This window comes from Lactuca serriola, chromosome 6, assembly GCF_051521515.1.
Source record: "Lactuca serriola cultivar US96UC23 chromosome 6, Lser_US96UC23_V15, whole genome shotgun sequence".
NCBI classification, from domain to species: domain Eukaryota; kingdom Viridiplantae; phylum Streptophyta; class Magnoliopsida; order Asterales; family Asteraceae; genus Lactuca; species Lactuca serriola.
In genome coordinates, this window is record NC_136413.1 from 193120045 (window position 1) to 193145561 (window position 25517).

At 35.4% G+C, this 25517-nt stretch overlaps 2 protein-coding genes across 2 annotated transcripts; both read right to left on the minus strand.

Moving 5' to 3' along the window:
- Nucleotides 1-10037: 10037 nt before the first annotated feature.
- On the minus strand, nucleotides 10038-11289 carry LOC145059330 (uncharacterized). The gene is made up of 2 exons (XM_079007183.1): nucleotides 11172-11289; nucleotides 10038-10811 (listed from the first exon to the last, which is right to left on the minus strand). Exon 2 carries the CDS (start codon nucleotides 10791-10793, stop codon nucleotides 10170-10172), a length of 624 nt encoding a protein of 207 aa, XP_078863309.1. The 5' UTR covers nucleotides 10794-10811; nucleotides 11172-11289; the 3' UTR covers nucleotides 10038-10169.
- Nucleotides 11290-21199: 9910 nt separating this feature from the next.
- LOC145057678 (Exostosin family protein) lies at nucleotides 21200-25139 on the minus strand. The gene is made up of 4 exons (XM_079005546.1): nucleotides 24763-25139; nucleotides 24017-24168; nucleotides 22794-23145; nucleotides 21200-21985 (listed from the first exon to the last, which is right to left on the minus strand). Exons 1-4 carry the CDS (start codon nucleotides 25060-25062, stop codon nucleotides 21317-21319), a joined length of 1473 nt encoding a protein of 490 aa, XP_078861672.1. The 5' UTR covers nucleotides 25063-25139; the 3' UTR covers nucleotides 21200-21316.
- Nucleotides 25140-25517: the final 378 nt, after the last annotated feature.

Sequence of the window (25517 nt, forward strand, 5' to 3'; positions counted from 1 at the left end):
CCACAGACTGACGGGCAGAGTGAGCGGACGATTTAGACACTCGAGGACATGCTCCGAGCATGCATGTTGGATTTCGGCGGGAGTTGGGACACATATTTGCCCTTGGCAGAGTTTTCTTACAACAACAGCCATCATTCGAGCATTGGCATGCCGCCCTTTGAGCTGTTGTATGGGAGGAGGTGTCGGACCCCTATTTGCTGGGGAAAAATAGGGCAGCGTGAGATGGGTAGTACCGAGATTGTGCTTCAGACGACAGAGCAGATCCAACAGGTCAGACAGAGGTTGTTGACCGCTCAGAGTCGTCAGAAGATTTATACGGACAGTCGCCGGTCCGAGCTCGAGTTTCAGGTCGGCGACTTCGTGCTCCTGAAGGTCTCTCCTTGGAAAGGAGTGATTCGATTGAGGAAGAGGGGCAAGTTGGGGCCCCGATATATTGGTCCTTTCAGGGTGATCGCGAGGGTAGGCAGGGTAGCCTACCGTTTTGAGTTACCAGCAGATTTGGGTCAGATTCATGACACTTTCCACGTGTCGCAACTGCGAAAGTGTATAGCCGACGAGTCGGCAGTGGTACCATTAGAAGATATTCAGGTGGATGCGAGCCTGAATTATGTTGAGAGACCGGTGGCGATTAGGGATCGGAAGATCAAGGTTTTGAGGAACAAGGAGGTGCCTCTAGTTCAGGTCCAGTGGCAGCATCAGAAAGGGTCAGAGTTAACTTGGGAACCGGAGCATGAGATGCGGGAGCAACATCCATAGTTGTTTGCAGAATGAGACTTCGAGGGCAAAATCTGATTCTAGTGGGGGAGAATTGTAACATCAGGATTTTCAATTATTATATTTTATTCTTTATATTTTGGAAGTTGTGAGGAGACTCGACGAGTTGGTGTTTAAACTCGCCGAGTATGGTCGCGGATTCTTATCCGGGTTCATAGCTGGACTCGGCGAGTTCATGAGTGGACTCAGCGAGTCCACACTGTTTAATGAAACCCTAATTTCCAGGGTTTGAGACCTATTTAAAGGCCCTTAGGGCCGTCATTTGCGGCCACCAAACCCCAGAGAGAAACCCTAAGAGATTTAGAGCATTTTGTGAGGAAGGAGGGGCCATTCTTGATCCTTTTGTTGGTGTTTTTGCAAGAGGGAGGTGACCAAGGCAAGAGGAGGCTGAAGGAGGTGCGATTTTGGTGATTTATGAGTTCTTAGAGACCACATTGAGGTATTTTGTTCGGACCTTCTTTAGTTTTGGTGTTGATTCTTAGTGTTAGGGTTTTCTAACCCTTTTAGAGGTTGGATAAGCGGAGCATTTGGTCCCTTATCGAGTCTATGTCTTGGATCTGGACCCAAAGAGGTCCAGAGACCTTAACCCTTGGAGCTTTATGAGTCATTTTGGGAGCCATGAGCTTGGGATGTCATTTTTGGGGCTAAATCACCAAGTTAGACCATTTAGATGTTAGATTGTAACAGCCCGGAATTTCAAATATCGATATAACTATGATTTGGGGGTGTTTTAAGAAGGGACTCGGCGAGTTGGAGCCTAGACTCGTCGAGTAGGATCGCAGACCGGGTCGCGGGTTCGCGACTGGACTCGACGAGTCCAGTTATGGACTCGACGAGTCTGTGCTGTTTGGTGAAAACCCTAACCGTTCAGGTTGGAACGTATAAGAGGCACTTATTGGCCGTCATTGTTCATTTTGGCCTTCTGAGAAGAACCCTAAATCGATTGGGTGCATCTGGAACTAAGTTTAAGGGCCATTGTTGATCTTGGAAGGGTTGTGGTGCAAGGAAGAGAAGGGCTTGGCTAAAGGAACAGCAAGGGAGTCACGTCCTGAGGATTTGGGGACACAGAGGGCACATTATTCAGGTAAGAATTCGAATTATGCTCTGCTATGTTGATGTGTCATGGAATTAGGGTTTATGGAACCCCCTTTGTGATTAGATTAAGTGTTACCCTAGTCCCCAAACGACTATAACCCTGTATTAGGACCTTAAGAGGTCCAGAAGGTCCCATGCTTGTGTATTTCGGGACAATACTTATCTCAGGAAGCAGTTTGATCGACTGCATGGCATGGACTCGACGAGTCTGATGAACAGACTCGGCGAGTAGCTTGGAGATTGACGGGGACTCGTCGAGTTGTTCTTCAGACTCGGCGAGTTGAGTCGGGGTGGCCCCGCGATTCTTCCAGGAAGAACTCGTCGAGTAAAAAGGGGATACTCGACGTGTAGAAAGGGAATCTTAGGAATCGGTGAGTCAAGGGCGAGTGGACTCAGAGTCGTTGAACTCGGCGAGTCTTGGGGTGACTCGGCGAGTTAGGTCGCGGGTTAAGTGAAGTTCTGAGTATGGGGACTCGGCGAGTCACAGGGTTGACTCAACGAGTAGGGTCAGTCAGGGGTTGACTTTGACCTTGTCTTTGACCAAGGACTTACCAGTGGTTCCAGGGATATTTTGGTAATTGTTGTTTATCGTTTGAGTTCAGTGCAATGGTGGCTATCCAGAGGTGGAGATCGTATCAGTGATCGGAGCAGCTTGAGCTATCTGTTCAGTCGGCAGTTTCGAGGTGAGTTATCCTCACTATATCGATAGGGTTTATGGCACCAAGGCCAACCTTTTTATCGGATGGAAATCCGGGTAATTGCCAGTTGATATGTTATGGGCCGGAAGGCAATACATGTTTTGGGCCAGAAGGCATTACTATGTGAACCGAAAGGTCATGGCCTGGAAAGGCGTATGTTTGTAATTAGTATGTTGACTGATTCCTAAGATTATGTTATGCTAGTGACTGGTTAGTCTGGTATCTTGATTAGAGTAATGCTATGTTATGTGATCTGTTGATCAATTGCTAACTGTGAACTGTTATATGGTTATGTGTTATGCGTATGATTGCTAGATCTGGGGTGTGACCCGGTATGCAGGGTCGTTCTATGATTTGTTATGTTATGTATGCATTTTATGCTATGGGCCGGAAGGCAATATGTTATGGGTCGGAAGGCGATATGTATGGACCGTAAGGTCGTGGCCTGGAATGGCGTATATGTGGTTGGTATATTGGGGGTATCTCACTAAGCTTTCGGGCTTACAGTTGTGGTTTTATGTTTCAGGTTCTCAAGAATCTGTGGCAAGGCAAAGGCGTGATCATACCGTTCCTCGCGTTGGTGTTTTATGATATGAACCTGGGAAAATACTTTGTTAAATAATGTATTGAAAACCTTTTTGTAACAACGTTATTAAAATGAGTGGTTTTTGAAAAGTTTTAATTGTTTCGAAATTTTGGACGTTACATATATGAGTGTCAAGGTCTGAACTTTACGTGATTATCATGCTTGGGAAGGCCAGATCTATGAATGTATGGAACAGATCTGACCTCGGGAGTTGTATGGAGTTTGTGCATGGCATGAGCTCGCCGAGTCCGAAGAACAGACTCGGCGAGTAGGATGAGGGTTTCCCGTAAATCACTTAGTGAGTAGACTTGCCGAGTTGGGGAATAACTCGGAGAGTCAGGGAGAGTTAGGGGGGACTGGAGTTCAAGGCCGAACTCGCCGAGTTGTTCTTGAGACTCGGCGAGTTGAGTCGGGGTGGCCCCGCGATTCATGCCAGGTGTGACTCGTTGATTCAGGGGAAGTACTCGACGTGCCAAGAGAGGGACTAAGAGAGTCAGTGGACACGTGTAGACTCGCCGAGTCTCCCAAATAACTCGACGAGTCGGGTCAAAGTTTGACCGTTGACTTTTGTTGACTTTTAGGGTTGAGTATAGTGGTATTTATGAGAGTATTACTTTGTGTGATTAGGCGGAGGCTAGATCACATTCCTACCGGGTCAGAGACTTACAGAGATACCTAAGGTGAGTCTTCTCACTATACGTTACCTAGAGCGGTATTATGTGTGGACTAGAGGGTCTTATGTGTTATGTATGAGATTATGTGCTATGTGTTATATGTATGTTGTATGACGATATAGACCGGACCGAAGGGTCCAACGATACAGACCGGGCCGGAGGGCCCAACGAGCTATAACCGGACCAGAGGGTCCAACGAGCTACGGGACTGGAGGGTCCCGCTGAGACACATCGACCGGAGGGTCGTATTATAGCCTCGAGTGGTGTATGTGTTGTATGCGGTAGTTTGGGGAACTCACTAAGCATTTATGCTTATAGTTGTTGTGTTATGTGTTTCAGGTACTAGTGATGAGCGCGGGAAGGTGTCGGCATGATTCGTACACACGCACATTGGAGTTTATATATTCTGATCGTGGGGTTTTGTACTGATACAATGTTGATACAATGTTTTTAAAATGATTGTGAATGATATTTTATGGTTTTTCAAAAGTGAAAAATTGTTCAAATTTTACGGTGTTACACACAAACCTAAATCTAACCTACGAACCCGCCAACCTGTAAACCCATATAAATAAGTGGGTTGAAGGGTCATATATGGGTTTATGTTCCAAACCCGCAAACATGTGACCCGCCAACTCATGAAATGTATAGTTAAATGGGTCATGTTTGGGTTGGTATATTTTGACCCACCATGACACGATTGTCAGGCCTATATTGTGGTATCGAAGAAAAAGGGAAATAACTCTAAGAATATTGTAAACCTGGGAATTGGGTGTATTATTGCATGGAAATCAATCTACAAGGTTGTTGGTCTGATTACAATAATTCTAATATTAGGCTAATATACACATGTATACAATATACACAAACATCTCCCAACAGTTTGATCGAGAGGTAAATGACAGACGTATGAACCGGAGCTAAAATCTGAGAATAAGCTGGTGGGTAGACCTTTGGTGAAGATATCGGCATACTGAGAGGCGGATGGAATATGAAGAATTCATATATGGCCGATAGCAACTTTGTCTCAAACAAAGTGAATGTCGATTTCAATATGTTTTATTATTTGGTGTTGAATTGGGTTGGTTAACATGTAGACCGCACTGACATTGTCACAATATACAATGGTTGCTTTTGGCGTAGGACAACGAAGCTCAAGAAGAAGGTTCCAGTACCAAGAGATTTCAGCACCGGTGTTGGCAACACCGCTGTTTTATGTCGTAGGAGCCCATGGTCAAGAGTGCCTTGAACATAACTTAGAATTTGTTTGAGAGAGTGAAGATGGGGCTCTCGAGGATCATGTATGTATGACAGACATAACAGTACTAAATAAGTACTAGCACATTCTCATATACATACATACCAGACATAACAGTAGTGAATCCACCGTAAACACTATAACTAACTAAATGGGTCGGCCTTGGTGCCTTCTCACCTCTCAAGAATGTTGAACTGATAAGATAAGATAAGATAAGATCGGATAAGTCCCAATGCGTAGCTCCAACTCAAGTGCCTAAAATTATCATGTGACTAGTTTGGTCAAGATTCCAAAATACCAAAAATACCCTCCAAGTAAAACTTGATCAACCGTGGTCAAAGTCAATGTCAACAATCAAGGTCAACAGTCAATGTTGACCCAACTCGTCGAGTGCATCTAGCAACTCGTCGAGTCCCTTCAGTGTTCAAAAAACTGGGGAAAACCCTAACCAATTCGTCGAGTTGTCTCATCAACTCGCCGAGTTACTCGTCAGACTGAAAACGGGAAAAACCCGATCCAACTCGCTGGGTTATCTTATTAACTCGTCGAGGTTACTTTGCAGACCGAAAACGGGAAAACCCGATCCAACTCGTTCAGTTGCTAGGGCAAATCATCGAGTTTTCCATTGTCTTAACATAATCGGTCCTTTCAGTCGAATCCAAAGCTCCATACAACATATCCTTAACCATAGATACGTCTAGAAGGGTAAAGTTTCCAACTTTACACCCAAAGACCATCTAATATGCATTAGACTCAAACCCTAGCTCCTTTAAGGAAGGTCTTGACTCATTAAGCCTTTAAACTCACATCCCATCGACCCAAAACACAGATCGGATGTCCAAGGGTGGACAAATCACATAAAGTTTCTAACTTTACGTCCATGCATGTGTGAAATACTCTCCAATATCCATTTTAGCCTTCATTGTGGACATAATGCATGAATAGGACATGGAGGCTATTAAAGTTTGCAACTTTAATCCTTTAAAGGTTTTATAGAGGACAGATCTACACTCCTAACCTCTGGAAACCTCTTATCTTGAGACATCCAACCCAAAGTTCCAAAATAAGCCCTAAACTACCAAAAGATGAGATCTAAAACACTATTAGGGTTGGCCTTGAGACATGTCAAGGTTATGGCTTTATACCTTCAAAATGTAGCCCTTGATGTAGAGTTTCTAGATCCAAGATCACTCCTCCAAGATTGCTACTTCTCTCTTCAAGAATTCCTTCAAAAATCACACCACAACACTCAAAACTTCAATGAACAAGAAGGGGAGGTGGTTCTAGGGTTTCTCTAAGTAAGGAGGTTGGTAAGGAGGCCAACCCTAATGGTTAAGTTATTTAAATATGGTACTAAACCCGAAAAATTAGGGTTTTCCTTTACAGTGTCTACTCGTCAAGTATGGGTCGTCCAACTCGTCGAGTAGACCTTGAGTCCCACGTCCAATATCGATCTCTACTCGTCGAGTCTCAGTGCAAAACCCTAAAAATTTTAAAAAAATAAATGATACCTGGAACAAACATTACAATGTTCTTCTTCCAACTACGCAAAATGTTCTGGTGACACTAAAATCACCAACATCATATATTGAATAGTATTAGTTGCACCTATCATAAATTGGTGCAATGGTTGGTATTTATAACACTAAATCTCAACATTTGCACCCTTTATGAAATGGTGCAATGTTTCAAGAAATGTGAGGACCAAAATTTAAGGATTTGTATGTGCTAATCTTTGATAATTAATACTCGTATATAGTACTTTAACTATATAATAATTGTAACTATATAATAATTGCCAAAAAAAAGTACACTAGTCTAGCTATCTTTTAGTTCCCTTTAAATTACTTTCAAATATTTTGAATGAGATTTGAACGTCCAAAAGTTCTTTCACCTACCAATATAAGATACATTGTTAAAGCAACAACTAAAAACCACATATAATTAATATGTGTTAAATATTATATGCTTCAAACACTTAATAAAAGAACGATTTATAGTAAAAAAAAATTTGCAACAGTCGCTTATGTGCATGCATGTGTTGTGTGTGTAGTTACAAGAGGGCAACCTATAGGTTAAATCAACATTTGTTCTCGTAGTAGCACAGGATGTACTAACTACATAGAGTGTAAATCTCAAAAACTCATTAATTTGCTTGTTATTCAAGTAATGAACAGTGAAACATTATTTATAAAACCATTATATATATATATATATATATATATATATATATATATATATAAGAAAAAGAGAAAAAAAAATGCTTCCATGAAGCTTTGTTAAGTGGCTTCACTCCACACCACATTTACGCCTATTATTACATGGCACGGCCACATCATCCTTACGCAAGGTACGTAAGTAAGGACCATTCAGATGGCTCTATAAAACTATTAATTTTACCCAATTTCACAAATTCTATGTTTTGCAAAAAATAATATATATATATATATATATATATATATATATATATATATATATATATATATATATATATATATATATATATATACCGAAAAAGTAAATTTCACAAAAAAATGTCTTTTTCACGAATAATACGGTGGTGCATACGACTACATGAAATAAATGGTTATTTAATGAAAATAATAGAATTGTGATGGTATTGTGATTAAGTTTTCTATTTTGTTTTTATCATTTTTATGATTAACACTTTATTTTATATTTCTATTAGGTATGTAGTCATTTTCTCATAAACTTTTATTCATTATTCCACTTGAGAACACTTTATTGATGGGAAATAAAGACAACACAAGCTTGGAGTACTCTTGGACAGCCAGATATCATCAGCACTATCCCCATGTGGCAGTGCCCAAAATCCAAATTATAAAAAGTCGAGGGGTGAAGTTGTGGGGTGGGGCACATATGATAAGGTAAAGTGGTAAACCCTTCAAGTTCAACTTGTACTCAAATAGTTACTAATCATCAGGGAACTCTTTACCTTAGCCAACTTTGCATCGATTTTGTAAACAAATTAAAGGTTATGGGTTCTTGAAACATGAACATGAACATGAACAGTCTCTGGGATGATTGTGTACCTGAAAGGGAACATAGACAAATGCATCATATATAATGTGTCCAAATGCCACAAGAATCTACACAAAGAAATGGCCATTAAGATGAAGACAAACATGCAAATACCATCAATTACTTTTTTCATATCACATACATCTTTTTTGTGGCAAACAACTTTTGAAACTTATAGAAACTTTTATCTTTATCTTTTAAGAAAAAAATCGAATTAAAGAAAAAGTTTCTTTGAGGTGTATGAGCTTAATCTTTTAGTTTAAACAAAAAAATTCAAAAAACTACTTTAAATAACTTTTGAAAACTTTTAGAAGCTTGTATATTTTATGTTATTTTACATCTTTAAAAAACTTAAATACTTTTGTTGACCGTTTACACATATATATTAAAGCTACTCTACCGACTACAACTACAACTAGTTTTGCCCAACACATTCACAATAATCTAGCCTCTCATTAGATTAAGGTAGGATGATAATTTCCAAAAATAAGAAATAAAAAAACATTATATTTATCCCTTTGATTGAAAATTGTGAATTACTTTCGCAAACAAACAAACACTACACATAGTATATAATCACTTCCATGAAACCAACATAGATAGCAACCAATGTACTTTGTACATTCTTCAAAATATCACGGATGAAAGAGCTATAACAAACAAAAGAGGTCAAAGTCACAAATTTGATTTGATTATGTAGCTTAGGTACTTCTCACATAAAAAGAATCTTAATAATAGAAGTAAAACATCAAAAACAGACATTTAGAGGTGTGTTGGTACTAACGTTCTTGGGAGATGTCCACCACTAATGTTAATTCAGATGTACCTTAGATGTCAAAAGATTTCATAGAAACTCTTGGAACATGTATTGTACTATTTTTTACCACGTTAATTCCTTAAAAACGAAAATACTAGCATCTTGTCAATGGCTTTCCTAAACTTGCTTGACCCTCGAAATGTCATGCAAAAAAAGTATTCTTCCAACAAACTTTGACCTTAATAACACCAACACGTTCAAGAAACATCATATGTGTTGGTCCCAAGAGGATCGTAGGAAAGGGTGTTTGAAATTTTTTTATAAGATAGTGTACAAAATATTCAAAACAATCGGATTCAAGAGAATGTAATTCTCATTGATGAAATGATAACGACAATTACAGTTCCAAAAACGGAATGAAATGTTTGATCACTATAATGAAGAACATACTTAGGGTGTTTGAAAAATTGTTTCAATTTATATATTGGTTTGGAGTAAGTAAAATTTAAACCTTATTGAACATATCATCCACATCGAGAATCTCTTGTTTGATGGAAACAAACTTAACATATTTATCTCTTCTCTTCTTTTACCAATTTCCCTTGACAAGAATAGAATATAGCCGTGGGAGATCGCAGTCGAAGCAAAAAGTTCTTAGTGTAAACAAATGTTTTGTGGAGTAAATTATTGAAACCATCCCTATGGTTTAGTCAAAATTATACGTTTGGTCTCTAACCTTTTTTTTTGCACTCGGATCGTCCCTGTGGTTTGATTTTGTTATGTTTTTCATCCCTATGGTTTGGTCAAAATTGCATGTTTGGTCCCTAACTTTATGTATATAAGGGACGAAAAACGTAACAAAATCAAACCATAAGGACCATCCAAATGCAAAAAAAAAAAAGATTAGGAACTAAACGTGCAATTTTGATCAAACCATAGAGACAAATTTAATAATTTACTCAAACTCTGTTTTGTATCAACTTTATGAGTTCATATTTTCTGGAAACACATTTTGTAATTATCATGAATAAAAAAAACTTTATGCTTAGGTTATGCTTGATACATTGGGGCTAGTTTATTACTCAAGTTTTTTTTAAGTTGTCATAACTTAAATTAGAAGTGAGAAGAGAAGGTTCAGAAAAGCAATCTGATGTTTTCCTATATATATAAACAATTCTTGAATTATCAAACACAGCTACGAGAGTCAAGTTACATATATACCCTTGTACCTGAGCTAGTGACAAATCGAAGATAGTAAGATATTTTCAAGGACAAAAATGTAAAATCAGATATTGGGTTCCCAAAGTAGAGCAAATAGAAACAGGAGACCAATTACAATAAGTGGCGATACTTCATGATGATGATCTCTGTGGTGACGGAGTTCATGAGCTCCATTTCCATACATATGCGGTCCATTGAATGCATGCATATGAAGACTGAAAATCGACGGAATAAAACCCCCAAATGAAAACGTAAAATTCCCATAAGTCGCAGTAAACGCAGGTCCAAAACCACCGATTATTCCAGATCCATGTTGATGTTGCACATGATGATACGCATTCCGATTTCGTTGACGGGAAGTCTCCGGCCGTTGACCGGCGGGACGATTTGGAACTGATTCAGATTCAGACCTCGCGTCTGGATTCTTCCCTCTTCCGTATAAAGGGACCAATTTCTGTTCTTCAATGGAGGCCTTACACATCGGGCATTCTTGTGAACGAGAAGGCATGTGAAGCCATTTGTAGATGCAAGGCCAGCAAAAGAGATGACCACATAAAGTAACCACCGGATCTTGAGCTAAATCCAAGCATATGCTGCACTCGAAGTTTCCACCATCGCCATTGTTGTTTGAGAACGATGAGCTTTGGGTTGTTGGCCTGCTTGCCTCTTCCCCAAACCCACCGGACATCTCCTACCACAAGTACTACTGTCAATTCAAAAAGACACCCAACAGAAATCGAATTAAGATCATGAACAAATAAATAATTTCCAGAGCGAGAATCAACAAATTTATAATCTCTTCTTCGATCATGAATATCGCATGAATCAGAAAGTAAAACTATCAAAATCCAGCAATACACATAATCAGATCAATTTGAGAGAAATTGAGAATGCATGGTTGATTAATCAATTAGATAAGAAACGTGAAATTAGTGATGATGCATCGATCGAGATAGCAAGATCTTCTACGGGTTCATACGCAATGAATTCGAATGCTATCGTCGATTTCAAATTAACATAACGCAATCAGAAACAAGAAGGGAAAAAGATGAAAATTTTGGACAACCTAAATGCAATCACAATCAAAATTGGATGTAGATTACATTGATTAACAACATAACACGCGATGTTAATCAAATATTATGAGAAATTTAGGAAGTTGAAGAGGGTGGAAGGATTATTCACCGTAGAATCGGAGGAAATATAGCGATTGGCACCCCGCCACCTTTTTGTTTGAGTGAAAAATAGAGGTCGGGATTTTCATGGAAAATTGATTACGATTTGTGATTTTGGAGCCATGAAATATTGAAAATAAAAAGAAAAAAATGTATATCAATTCTACTTTTTTTCAGTTCACAATAGTAGTCCTATATCATGTACACTTGTAACATAACACTGACAATGTTGATGTAGATACCAATCATAGCATCTTTTTTTTTTTATATAACGTTGTTCTATAATGATTGATAGATTAATCCTATCAAACTTTATTCTCAATTTTGGTTATTCAAATTTGTTTTATGCCCATATATTTACCAGAAGGTTTTTATTATTTTTATTTCATGGTCCAATTTATTTCAGACAACTGCATCGATGTTAATGTATTAATGATTACAATAAGACCCATGTTAGGCCCAATTTTATATAGCACATTAGGTTGCTTGTATTATGATATTTATACATATTTAATGTCTAACTATTTGTAACACTCATGTATATATATTACTAGACGAATTCACGCGCGTTGCGCAGCGAAGATTAAAAATATATTGTTAAAATATTAAAAAAATATATGCTTAAAATGGTTATGTTATTGACACTAACTTTGAAATAATATTTTTACACTAATATATATATATATATATATATATATATATATATATATATATATATATATAAAATCTCTATTATTTTGAACAATAATATAAATTGACATCAACCCACATTCCTCATTAATAGAATTAAATATAATTATCTATTTACTATTATTTTTAACAATTATTATTATTGATTAATTATATTTTTACTTATACGATCATTTTCAAATTTCAATAATGATGTTAATTTAAAATACAACTTATTGATAGCTAAATGTAATTTATAATTTGATGTTATTATCATTTAAAATTGTTATTCATTAACTTTAAACCACTTATTATTAATAATAAGTTAAAGAAGATTTTTAAGAAACACTTAATATTATTATTAAAATGTGAAACATATACTATATAATAAAGTGCTAAGATAGATAATTTGCATTTTAAAAGAGACTTGTATGAATAATATGACATATCCATGTAATTTGATTTTATTATTTATAACTATTGCTTATTAATTTTAAAACCACTTGTTATTATTAATAAGTGAAAGAAACTTTTAATAAAACACTTATTATTATAATTAAAATGTTACACATATACTAAAATATAAAATGATAAGATAGACAATTTGCATTTTAAAAAATGCTTACATGGATAATATGGATAATATGACATATCCATGAGTTTTAATTAATTATTGTTTTGAAGCAACATTTATATACAAACATGTATACAATAGTTAATTAAATATTATATATATATATATATATATATATATATATATATATATATATATATATATCACCTTCCATAACATATGTTCGATAACTTGAATCTAATCTAATTACATTAAAATTTCAACCACAACATACAATGAAATACAAAAAAGAATTAGTATATAAGAAACTTACAAATTAAAAACTTCAACATAATAACATGACTTGAAAAATTGTTCAAAGCCCTTAAACCAACACAAAAAACTTTAAACTTGTTTTCTTTGTGAATTTTGTATGTGATTTCTATTTGTGTGTCTATTCAAAAAGATTGACCTTTTTATAGTAGAGTATCCATTAATTATTTATTAAATATATTATATAAGTTATAAAACCTTTGAATTGTTAATCATTATTAAGAGATTTTTGAGTGATATTCATTAAAATAGGAGGTTTCAAATGCATGGGGTGTTTGTAAATTTTTATGGGGGTTTCAAATGCATGAGATTCAAGGAAAAATGCTAGCTTTATAAGTATATATGATATGATATGGGTACATTTTAAAGAAAAAAAAATATGAAATTCTAAACATTTGAGAAGTTTGAATTTATAAGAAAAAAATAAAAATATATTGAATTATTAAAATTAAATTATTTTTTTTTAATTAAACAAATAATTTAGATAAATAAACAAAGGAAACTAATTAAACTTTAATTTAGAAAATTTGAAATTAGAAGGAAGCCAATTAATGAAATTGATTTGCATTTATTATTACATTTATTGTAATTATTAAACTTAAATATTATATGAAAATTAATAAAAAAAAAAACACAAAATGTCATGTGGAAAAAAATTAATTGAAAATAACCATAAAATGATATGTGGTTAAATCAATGAGAATGTGACATGTGGCAAAAAGTTTTTATTTATTATGAAGGATATGAAGATATAGAAATACTTTACCTAGTATAGTTAACATATAAATATAACAATAAAACATCAAAACAAAAAATATTAACTTATTCCTTCACTACTAGTTACAATAGCTAGCTACAACAACTCCTAATTCAAATACCTAGGATCCAAACAAACCAAAAAAAATACTACATTAACCTTGATTATAGCATTACACTTCACCAAATCCCATGCTCGAGCTAACGTTAGCCCTATAAACCCTAATGTTTGTAAAATTAATAAGCCCAACCCACAATAAAGTTCACCACAAACCTTCGATATGGCCTTTTGATCGATAAAGCCCTTTTTTGTCTCAAGTTCTTTGAGTTCGTGTTTTCTTGGATCATTTGGAATGATTAGGGTTAGAGATTGTGAAATGAATTTCTCCATTGATTTAACAACCTGCGATTTATAAAAATAAGAAAATTATTCCAAAAATTATTTATTGCAAATTATAAAAATGGTCATAATATTTTCTGTTTTTTGCTACTTGGGGACCTACACGTAAGTATTTGGATAGTTTCCTTTTAATTTTGATCATCTTCCAAGTATAATTACTTTTTAAATTGCAAAGATCGTCCATATTGTTGACACAACGTGGCAATTTCAGCCTAAGTTTTAAAAAATTTGGCATGAGGGGTCATTGTGGTTCTTTTATTTATTTTTTTAAACTAGTGGGCCTTTGGTCTAACGCTACCAATTTACCCTTGTTGAAACTATAAGGGATTGGGCCGTTGGGGTGGGTATATTGAGTCAATTTTTTCATGGAAATATTGAATTGAGAAATAACTCAATAATATTGGTCGTACAAACCCATGAATTGTCTACATTTGAGTATGTTTGTTCATTTAGAAGGACCGAAAGAGCCTCGAATTCCTAATTTTCCACACCCTTAACACCCTTCTCAAGGGTTTTTTTTTTTTTTTTTTTTTTCCAATTTCAGTTCAACAACGTGGTTGGATTATTAACAAAGTTTATTCAATCGGAGATCAAACAACTTTTTATTTAACCACATATAATCATAAAAATGTGTTTTTAACCACATCATTCTAGTATCGTTATTAACTTTTGGAATAATGAAATCCAGAAGATTAACACCATGTTCTCGAGTTAATTTAAGGAGTAGAACGGAAGGAATGAAAGTAGATCACATTGGAAATGAGTTCTTGAGTTTTTTTAAGAGACAGAAGGGGGTGGAATGGAAGGTTAGGGAAACAAAATAACTGTTTTTTTAGCATCCCACTTTTAGGAGGGTTAGGAGTAAAAAAAAAAAAAAAAAAAAAAAAAAAAAAAAAAAAAAACTCAAATCCATCCATTTCATTCCATTTCCCACTAACCCAAGAACACACTTGAATTTTTTTTTTTTTGCTCTTCTATTTCTTCTCATTCCATTCCAATCCCTTCCTTTAATTAAAAATTAGGCGTAACACCCTTTTCCATCAAGTCGTGATCAATACTTGTTATTTTTAATCACATTGTTAAGGGATTGGGAGTAATAATAATAATAATGGAAATTATAAATCCGTCAGTATTTTGTAGCTATTTTGTAGTCATTTTCTTCCGTTGATATTCCGTAGCTAATTAGTTACGGAATTGTAACGCCCGCGTTTCCAGGATAGACATTATTGTTGATGTAATAGTTTAAGTTAACCTTTGTAATTCTTTTGAAGTATTAATGATAAAATATTTGAGTATTATGTGTTTTATGCTTAGTCGTGTGGCTTAATTAAAATAAGAATAAAATAAGCGTCAAAATTAAAGTGTGAGATAAGCCCGATATCTTTCATAAAGTTGTAGTGGTCGAAACAAGGATTCCGGAGATATAAGGAATGCCAAAATCCGAGTTATAACGAAGAAGTTATGACCTGTCGAAGTTTCGCGACAGAACCGACACGACGCCGAATGACGTAAAATATGAATTTAAGATAGAGCGATATCTAGTCTTAGTGATCTAAACGAAAATCGTAGGGTTCGTTAAACCGAGAGCGTGCATAAAAAGAACGCCCAAATCTGACTTCGTATGAGGAAGTTATGATTTTCCGAAGTTTCGACTTAGCGGTATGCAACCCGAATACTCGAATATGAGATCGAGTGATGCTTAAACGAAACAATCTAAACGAGAGTCGAAGATCTCGTCAATAGTAGTCCAACGATAAAAAGCCAGACAAAAACGGAGTTCAGATGAAGGAGTTATGAATTTCGAACGGAGTTTTCCTGTCCCGGCCTACTGAAAATAATATATAAGTAATATATTTATAATATATTAAAAATAAAGTCAAAGTTAGCCAACGGAGTCTAAACGAGAGTTGTAGAGCATAATATCACATTCGCGTCGATATAAAGAACATCGAAAACGGAGTTCGTATGCGAAAGTTATGAATTTCTGAAGTTCGGGGCGCGAACCCCAAAGCTGTGTCAGAGACCACGACATGGCAAGCAGTGCCACGACGTGGCAGGTATTCTGACACCTCCGGGTGTTCCCCAGACGCAACTTGCGATGACGTATGCAGTGACGATCAAGCCCACGACGTGGAAAAAGGTGTCACGACGTGGCAATGGCAGATTTTGCCCTATAAATATATTTGAAGGGCCAGCCGTTTAGGGTTGCTATTTTCTCTTCTCTTCTCTCTCTCTCTCTCTCTCTCCCGTTTTACCTCGATTTACGTGCAAGAAATATCCCGAAGCCTCGGTATCATCCCGAGACCTGAAGCGAGTCCCGAAGCCCGAAGATCCCAAGAAGAAAAGAATTTCCGAGCCGAAGCTCTGCCCGCAAGGAGTCCGGGTTTTGTGAAAATCTTCCAGATCTACCGAAGAATACTACTTTTACAAGCCATAGTGTTGTCTGATCATCTTCTGATCAAGTGAGTGTGTAGTTACTTTCTTCTAACGCATAATTATGAAGTATTTTATACGAAATACGTGTTATGTGTATATTTTGTTGTTATATGTGTGAATGTATATTCACTTTCTTCTATCTCATGGATATGATTTATTCTCTATGAAATACGTGTTATGTGTATGTGTCTTATCTTTTATCTGGAATGTGTTTTTAATGAATATACTATACAAGTTTTAAACTATGTATAAAAATGTATATTTTATCTACTAAAATGTTGGGTAAAACATGGGTAGATAGTTGTCTTGTGATAAAAAGATGAGAGGCCTCGATGCTTTTGATTTAGTCATCTAGCAGAGTTTAGATGACGACCACAGACTTTTCTAGACAGTCATGTGGAACGCTAGTAGGTTTGCCACATGTAGGTGTTAATGAACTTGGGTGTTCATTCGTTGTACTCCATCCCCTCATGGTTGCCTTATTTGACTTATATTGCTGAGGAACCCCCGAAGCATGTGTTGTCGCCCCGAAGAAATATTCTTAGACTAGGTCCCTTATGTTAGTTGTCTTAGGGACGTAAAGTGAGAATAACGAGAATGAGTAATTGGGTTATTGTTGGTTGGTGGAATTAAATATAATTATTTATTGTAGGTTGAAAACCCTATATGCTCACCAGGCTCCCAAGCCTGACCCACTCAGTTTCTTTGTATTACAGGTAGTGGCGCCAGAGCATAAGTTGGATGATTTTGTCAAGTTATTTTTGGATTATAGACCTGTTGTTGTAAATAACTGTTGTAAGGTCTGTATTAAAATGTTTATGCTTCTGGTCTGTTTATTGGAACATGACATCCCGAGTATTGTAATATAATGAAAAATACATTTCTTTAAGAAATGTTTTGGTAAATCTTATTTTATCATATTTTGTTTTGGGAACGAATTCCGCAACTTTTTAAATCAAATGATTACTCTGAAATCATTTTAAAAGCATAAATTAAACCGATCTTTTTTGGCCGTGATTTTGGGGATGTCACAGGAATCACTACAAATTCGTATTCGTCGCTATTCCATTACTATATTAGGGCATCTCATTCTGTAGCTGATTCATAGCGCGGTAACGATTTCGTAGGTAATTAGCTACGGAAATTTTCCGTAGCTATTTTCTGTAAGAAAACTCTATATTTTCTAGTAGTGCTATTTTCTGTAAGAAAACTCAAATTGGTTAATAAGGAAATTGAATTGGAGTCGGTTATGTATTCATCATGCGCTTCTTTTAACAAAGATGTTAATTACGTGTTTCTTAGCTTTGAGGCGGCGACTCAAACTTTGTGTCGTATTGATCGATGGTTGTACTTATGATTCCCTCGTCTGATATTGTTAGAGACATGTGCAAGTGAATTGATGATTTGATTCTTGTAGTTTGTTTTCGATGAAGTGCAGCTTTGAATGCAATTTTTGTAACGGCCACTCAGGTGTTTTGGAGTTATTGTAATGTGAAAATATTCAGCTCAAATAATTAACGAAAAGATTTTATCTTTGATAGCATTGGTTTCTTCATAGAAATCGCAAAATTAAAGTCAAATGTGTTAGTTGTTAAAATACTCTTAATTAGTGACTTGTAATTGTTTGTTTCTTTATTTTTCTAGCTTATAAAATTCAGTTGTTCAAAAAAAAAAAAAAAGATGGACCTTTTGTACACATAAATTGTCCGCTTATAATACAAGAAAAAACAGTAGAACGTAGATATTGAATGCATTTCGAAAATAATAGGGAAAATTGTTGTATATTTTGTATAAAACACGACAATATTGCATAAATTAAGATAATATGCAAGGCTATCACATAAATCGTTAGTTAATTAGCCCAAATAGACAATACGTTCAATATAGAGACCAAATTTTTAATTATTTTTCTTATACACAAATACCATTTTTTGCTAATTTTGTCTTACATAAACACTGTTTCTTTAACTTTGTTACGCAAGAATCATTTATGTAACTTTTTCTTACAGTGTTATTTCTCTTTTACAAGTTATCGTTTCAGTTCATGTCGGTTGTCATTTTTATTGTATGAAGATCGACAAAATTGTAAAAATGGTTCCTGTGGTTGGCAAATTTATGTGCTTTTAGTCCAAAACGAAATGTTGGTGCACCACTGGTCCAATTTTAGATACATTGTGTGATTTTGGTCCCTATGGTTGAATTTTTTTGTGTTTTTGGTCCACATCCCACCTAAAATAACTAATATGCCCCTTAAATAATTATATTTTAATTTCTTTTATTTATTTTCTTATTCTTATAATAAAATAAAAAAAATAAATAAACCCACCACTCTCTCTCTCTCTCTATGATCCTCCAGATCAAAAAGAAACCCAACTCGTTCTTGAAGGCGTTCTCTATCGGATCAATATTGCAGGCTTCATCATCCCATGCTTCTCCTTCGCACCACCAATAACCACCATTCACATATGTTTCTTCGACGACCATCGTGCCACCGTTACATCTGAACACCTGTAACAAAAACCCCAAATCTCCACAATTTTTTATTCTAAAGAAGAAGGAGACGAACATGAAGGGTCGGGGTTTGGAAATTATCTCAGAATCTGAAGACGAAGAAGGTGATCGGAGAGGTTGGGTTTTTTCTTGCCCTATATCGCCTTGGTTCACCCCACGTCTCCAGTTTTTCTCAATTGATCGACACCTACCTCCCATTTCATCTTCTTTGTTCTAAATAGAGACGTCAGGTCAATTTATGGTGGTGATTGGTGGCTAATTTGGGAGGTGATTGGTGGTTATTGTCGTGTGATCAAGAAAGGGGTGGAGGAGTGTTTATGGTGGTGATTGGTGGCTAATTTGGGAGGCCGATGGATGCGCCGCTACCATCGACCTCATATGTTCCCTTCAATCCACATTCTGCCACATGGACTATTCGACAACAAAATCTACATCAAGCCACATTCAACACTCACCTTCTTCTTTAAATCCATCGATTTTCTGATTTTTCGGGTCTTTGTGGATGGTGAGAAGTTAGCAGAGCTCGGCCAAGCTTTTGGTTTGATTTTTCCGGCAAGATCTGGGAGGGAAAGGCATATAGTAAGGTTTTCTAAAAAAAAATAATCTGATGACCGGTGGTTTGGTGGTTGGTGGTGAAAGCTTATCAGGTTAAGGAAGGAGAGGTGGGGGTGGAGGAGATGGAGGTGGTTGGCGGCGAATGGTGTTGGGGAATGGAGATAGTGGCAGGAGGAGTGATAAAGAAAGATTTTGGGTGTGTTCTTAAGCGGATGGTGGAGAACAACGACGGTGGCAGGCGGATGGTGGTGGTAAATGGCGATGATGGCAGACAGATGGTGGTGGTAAACGTCGTTGGTAGCAGATGGATCTTGGTGGTGAACGATGGTGGGATATGTTGGGAGTTCTTGAGAGGGTGGCATTTGGTGGGTATACTTGAGAGAGAGAGAGAGAGAGAGAGAGAGAGAGAGAGAGAGAGAGACTTTTTGTATCTTTAATTATTTAAAAACATTTAAAAATAGAAAATACAAATCTAAAGGGTATAATAGTCATTTTAAGTGTATAGGGACCAAAAACACTAAAAAGATCCAAAATTGGACCATTGATGCACCACCAAACTTTTTTAGACCAAAACCGCAGAATTTTGCCAACTACAAGGACCATTTTTGCAATTTTGTCATGAAGATTTGACTGACTACATTTATCTCCTCCCCTTCGTTCAAAATGGGATTCATAGAATTTGTTGTTGTTGTAGAGGGACCATTTCTATAATTTTTTTATATAGGAACCATTTCTATGATTTTTCTCACACATGAATCATTTTTGTAATTTTCTTTCATCCAGTGATCATTTATAAACACCTGTACCATTTCTACATTTCTTCTCACACATGGACCAAATTCACAAAAAAAAAAAAAATGTATTGTATATAATTTTGACTTTATGAACATATTTAACATGTTGGTAATGTTATATTGGTAACTTAAAAAAAAGCTTTTGTTGATTTATGTAAATGTACGTTAATTTTATTTTAAGTATCTCGTTTTTAACTGGAACACATGTAGGCTTTTATACTTACACTTAGGTTATGTTTGGCGCGTTACAACTAGCTTATTTTTTGAGCTTTTTTATGTTGTCGTGTTTGGTAAACAAAAAATAGCTTATAAACTAGCTTTTTGAAAAGCTACTTAGACTAGCTTTTTAGGAGGTTTTTTAAAACTTTCCAAATACACTCCTTAATTAATTATGGAAACACATATTTTTACATGTCCTTTTATGTAATTTGATATATTTCAGCTAGTTTTACCAAACGTTATTTTTTTTTATCAACTAGCTTTTCAGCTATCAGCTAACTTTTTATTTAACAGTTAGCTTTTCAGCTATCAGCTAGCTTTTCAGCTAGTACGCTAAACATAGCCTTAACTGTTATTAATGAATATAACAATCGTTTGTGAAAAAAAACATTATAACCAATTGGATGTTAGAACCAACCTTTCTACCATTTTAATCAAACTCCTATAAACTATATAGAAATTCAAGGAAAGAAAAATCATTTTGCGTTACAAATTTACATAGCAACACAAAGAATCGTCTCTTGCTAACTAGGAAAACACGAGACATAGAGGAATTGTTGATGTTTTGGTGTCAGATGATAATTATGTCCCCAAACTATAGATTTATAGGTTAAAGTTGGTATACATATTTAAATATTAAAATTTCGCATCATTCAAGATTTTCATATACATCCAAATTTGAACACTCTTGTATACTAAAACGATTATCATAAATTATGTATCAATAAATTAAGAATATAAAATAACAATTTTTCTATGTTATACGTAACCAAAACATAGACTATATAACAAAACTCTACAAATTAAATTTCATTCTTCTAGTTTGAGGTTCAATCTCCTAAGCCAAACAGAATGCAATATCATATGAAACACATCAAATCTTTGTGAAGGTTGATTCAAAACAAAATGTCTTCTAACTTGTCTCAAATTCTCCTTTAACCTCAAGTACTCATCTTCCCTCACCCCCATCAAAATCTCCTTCAACCGTGAAACATCCGACACCTTAACATTAACCGAAAAAGCTTCCCATTTCAACACGTCGCTAAAAGGTAAAACATAGTTTTCAGATATTATCACTGGCACACACTCTGAGTAAATGGATTCTACAATCCTAGGACTAGCGACCTCATAGCCGCTAGGGCAAAGACAGTATTTGGAGGCTAGCATGAGAGAGTAGTAGTCTAGGTGCTTTGGGAGGTACTCAAAGATTTGGAGATCTGGGTCCCGACCCATCCAATGGTGGAGGAGGATGGGTCTGATTGGACCGTGGACTCCACCTGCAAAAAATGCAAGGTGGGATCTAGAGGTGGTGGGTGGTGGAGGGGAGACAAGTTTTGAAGGGATGTTTCCGCTATGGAGATTTATTTCGGGGAGACTGACGTCTTTTTGTGGGTTGAATCCTTCAGATGAGTTTGCGTTGCATAGGACTCGAATTGAATTTGTGTAAAGATTGGGGTGTGCTTTTGAGGCATGTGGGCCCTGAAATTAATGTTTTTTTGGAACATATATAAGATGATTGGAAATTACCATGGTATCATTTGAATTGCATATTTCTTCAAATGAACTACTTAAGTAAATTTCGTTTAATTTGCTTCTATACTCGCATTTATTTGTTTAATTAGTAGAATGGTAATTTCTTTGGTGGTTAGATAAAGATAAAATAATTTAATTTGAGAAATTTGGAAAATATACGTCGACCATAACAAATACACGTTATTGTAGAGTCATGATTAGAAAGAATATGGTGAAGAAAAAAAAAAGTAGAAATAATAAAATAATAATATTTTTGTGCAAAAGAAATTCCAAGTGTTTAGTTTTGAAAATGGGAAAAGAAATAATAATACTAATGCGTATATTATTCACATTTTTGTGCACTAGATAAATTTGAAATGATTATAAGGACCACAAAAAATGTATGGTGGTACACTAGTAGGCATGCCAAAGAGTATTCTCATATAATACCATTGTATTTTATGTTTTATCTATAATAGCAATATATTTTTTTAACAAAAAAAAAACCTTTATTTTTTTAACCTATAATAACAATATATTCTTGTAGTAATTGTGTTTTTATGAAAAATACAAGTATGTTGCTATTATGTGTAAAGAAATTTTAGCAGATTGTTAATATGAGTAATAACAACTGCGCATTGATGAAATTGTTCCATTTGTGGTATATTTTTGAAAGCACAGGGACCGTTCATGTAAATTAATTTTGGCTAAAACTGGAGTAATAATAATAATAGGATTAAAGATAATAATAGAGTTTAAGGAGAAAATTAATTACCCAATCATGACAAGAGAGCATGAAGTGATCAGCGGCATGAGTTGTATTCCAGAAAGGGTGTTTGGTGGAGATGAGTCTGACGTAATCAGATACAAAATGTCGAAGTGGGGTCATGTCATACGTGTCAGGCTTGTACAGATACTTGACCATCCACGTCACACTGAAAGGCATGAAGTAAACATGCGCCTGGTGCGCATGTTTAGTTCTGAAATTATGTCCTCCATGTTCCATCTCCATTATGAATCTTCCTTCTGTTGTGTATATGTTTTTGCATGGTCCATCATGCACCATTGGAAGCTCACCCTCTTCATATACATATACTTTAAATCTCTTCTCCATCTCCATATAACTCCTGTTTAATTTAATTAATCATTTTCTTATATGTAATAGCTAGTTTTGTTGCCTAAATAAATATAACTTTTCCACTAAAATTGTTTTGCTAGAAAAAGAGGATAGTAATTAACAAGACATTGCTACAAAAGAAAAAACCCACTGGATTTTTATTTTTTATTTAATTTCTTCAATGCGTCTATTAGAAGTAAGGCCTTTGATTTCCTTTTAATGATTATAACCCAAAAACAATAGCGACATTCCCTTTTTTTGATGAATGGAATGTTGTGGTTATCATTCTGGTAGTGACTTAGAAGGAAAGTAGTTCTGAAAGGCAATCCAAGCTTTTCCTATTATTTATTTTTAATTATAATAAACTAAATAAATTGTATGTAGCTTATAATTAGTTTTAAATCTTTCTATAGAAAATTTCATCGACGTTTGTTTATTGTTAGTTTTTTACTACTAAAAACGAATTGAAGACATAATACAAAATTATCTTTAGAAATATAAACTAGATACATTTATATCATCTATCTAAGTTTAACCTTGATTAAATTATAAGTTTCTATGTTTTTTTTTACTATAACATAATCTTCATTTTTGTTTATTCTTCTTATTTTAATTGAGGAATAGCGTGCACACCATTTATCTATGACTATTGCTAATGTTATCATTGAAAATATCATTTTTTTGGAAGATGGTTTGATTATGAGAAGAAAATGTGAATTATGTCATATCTGTAATTATGTAAAGTTTAATGATTAAATAAATAATTAGTTAATTTTTTCCACACGTCAAAACTCAAAATGTTCTTTCGTAATTCAATAGGGACTGAAAGTGAAAATTTGAGAAGCATTCTATGGAGTAAGCTGAGGGGCGAAGAAGCTTACTGATAAAACGCGCTTGGGTTATGATAGATATCACTGGACAAAACGTCGCCGCTTCGAAGAACTTGAGATAGGTTATGAACAGAAGCAGCTCGCCGGATCGCAGCTCTTGCTCTTGCAAGTTCTATCTCCGGCCGCCGCCGCCGCCGTCTTGCCTGCAATGTTTCAACGATAACGCATCACGAATCGCAAATGTTAATCTAAAAACGATGAATATAAATCAAAATTAGGTGAACTAGAATTTGTCGAGTATAGAAGTCGAAATCAGGTGAATTTTTCATAGAATCATGATCAATGCACACAGTCTCTCTCACACACACATACACACCTGAATTCTGCCTGACTAACGTCACCCTAAGAGTAAGTTGGATACAAATCAGGATCGATACAATTTTGAAGCAATCGTGTTTTTCTCTATATCAAAATTTGCGTTTGAGTTTGTAGCTTCAAATGCATATGAACGCACGCAATCAACAAATTCATGGCGATGCTACTTTAATTGTATATTTCCAATTTATACACATATAAATCGTAATGTAACAGATTTGACTATCGGAATTCAGTCGTCTAGATTCAGTGAAAATCGGAAAAACACTCAACACACTCACACATGAAATGCATGCACAATTATACAATTAAGTAAAATATACAGCTTAATTTCATGATTGTCCTGTAAATCGTCAATGTAGAGCTTTACATATCAGAATTAATATCAACAACAATGATTTTTAGAAAAAAATGGTGCTTACGATGAAAGTTCGATTACGATTGAGAATGAGAGGAAAAGACGTTGATGATCGGTAATGATCCGGTGATATGACGGCTCGGAATTTGTATTCGTCGGAATGTTGATGAGTCAAGTTTATCTGACTTTGCAATTGAACAATCGGAATGACGAACTCCGGTTTCGAATCAGTGCTGCTGAGGAAACAAGAGAAGACAGCGCTGAAGGATATAATCAGAACTATGACGACTGTCGTCAGGATAATCGCCGTTGCCGTTGCCGTCGCCACGTAAGCCGATACTCCTCCGTATCTCGTCGTCTTCATAGCTAGTGAGAGACGACGCTTCGATGTGCAGGAGTGGAGAAAACTATCTCGCTCTTTGCCTCTCTCTGTGTTTTTATATGGGAGGAAATTGACACTTTTTATGAGTGTACCATTTTTAGCCATATATTCCCGGGTCAAAAAAAAAAGGCATGAAAACTCGTTAATTTTAACATTAGAAAAAGAGTAAATTACACTTTTAGTCGCTATGGTTGGCACATTTCTGCACTTTTGATCATATTCTTGAAAATTTGTCGTGGATGATCGCTGTGTTTAGTAAATATTTCATTTTTGGTCCATGTCGCCATCACCATCACCATTTTTCTGTTAAGTTCGTATGCGTGATTAACTTCAAATCTCACCCAAACACACATAAAGGTTGGCTAGAAGTGGGGTAAGATGGTTTGAGACTAACCGTTTAGCTTGATTGTCAAATGGGACCCATATCTTCTATAACC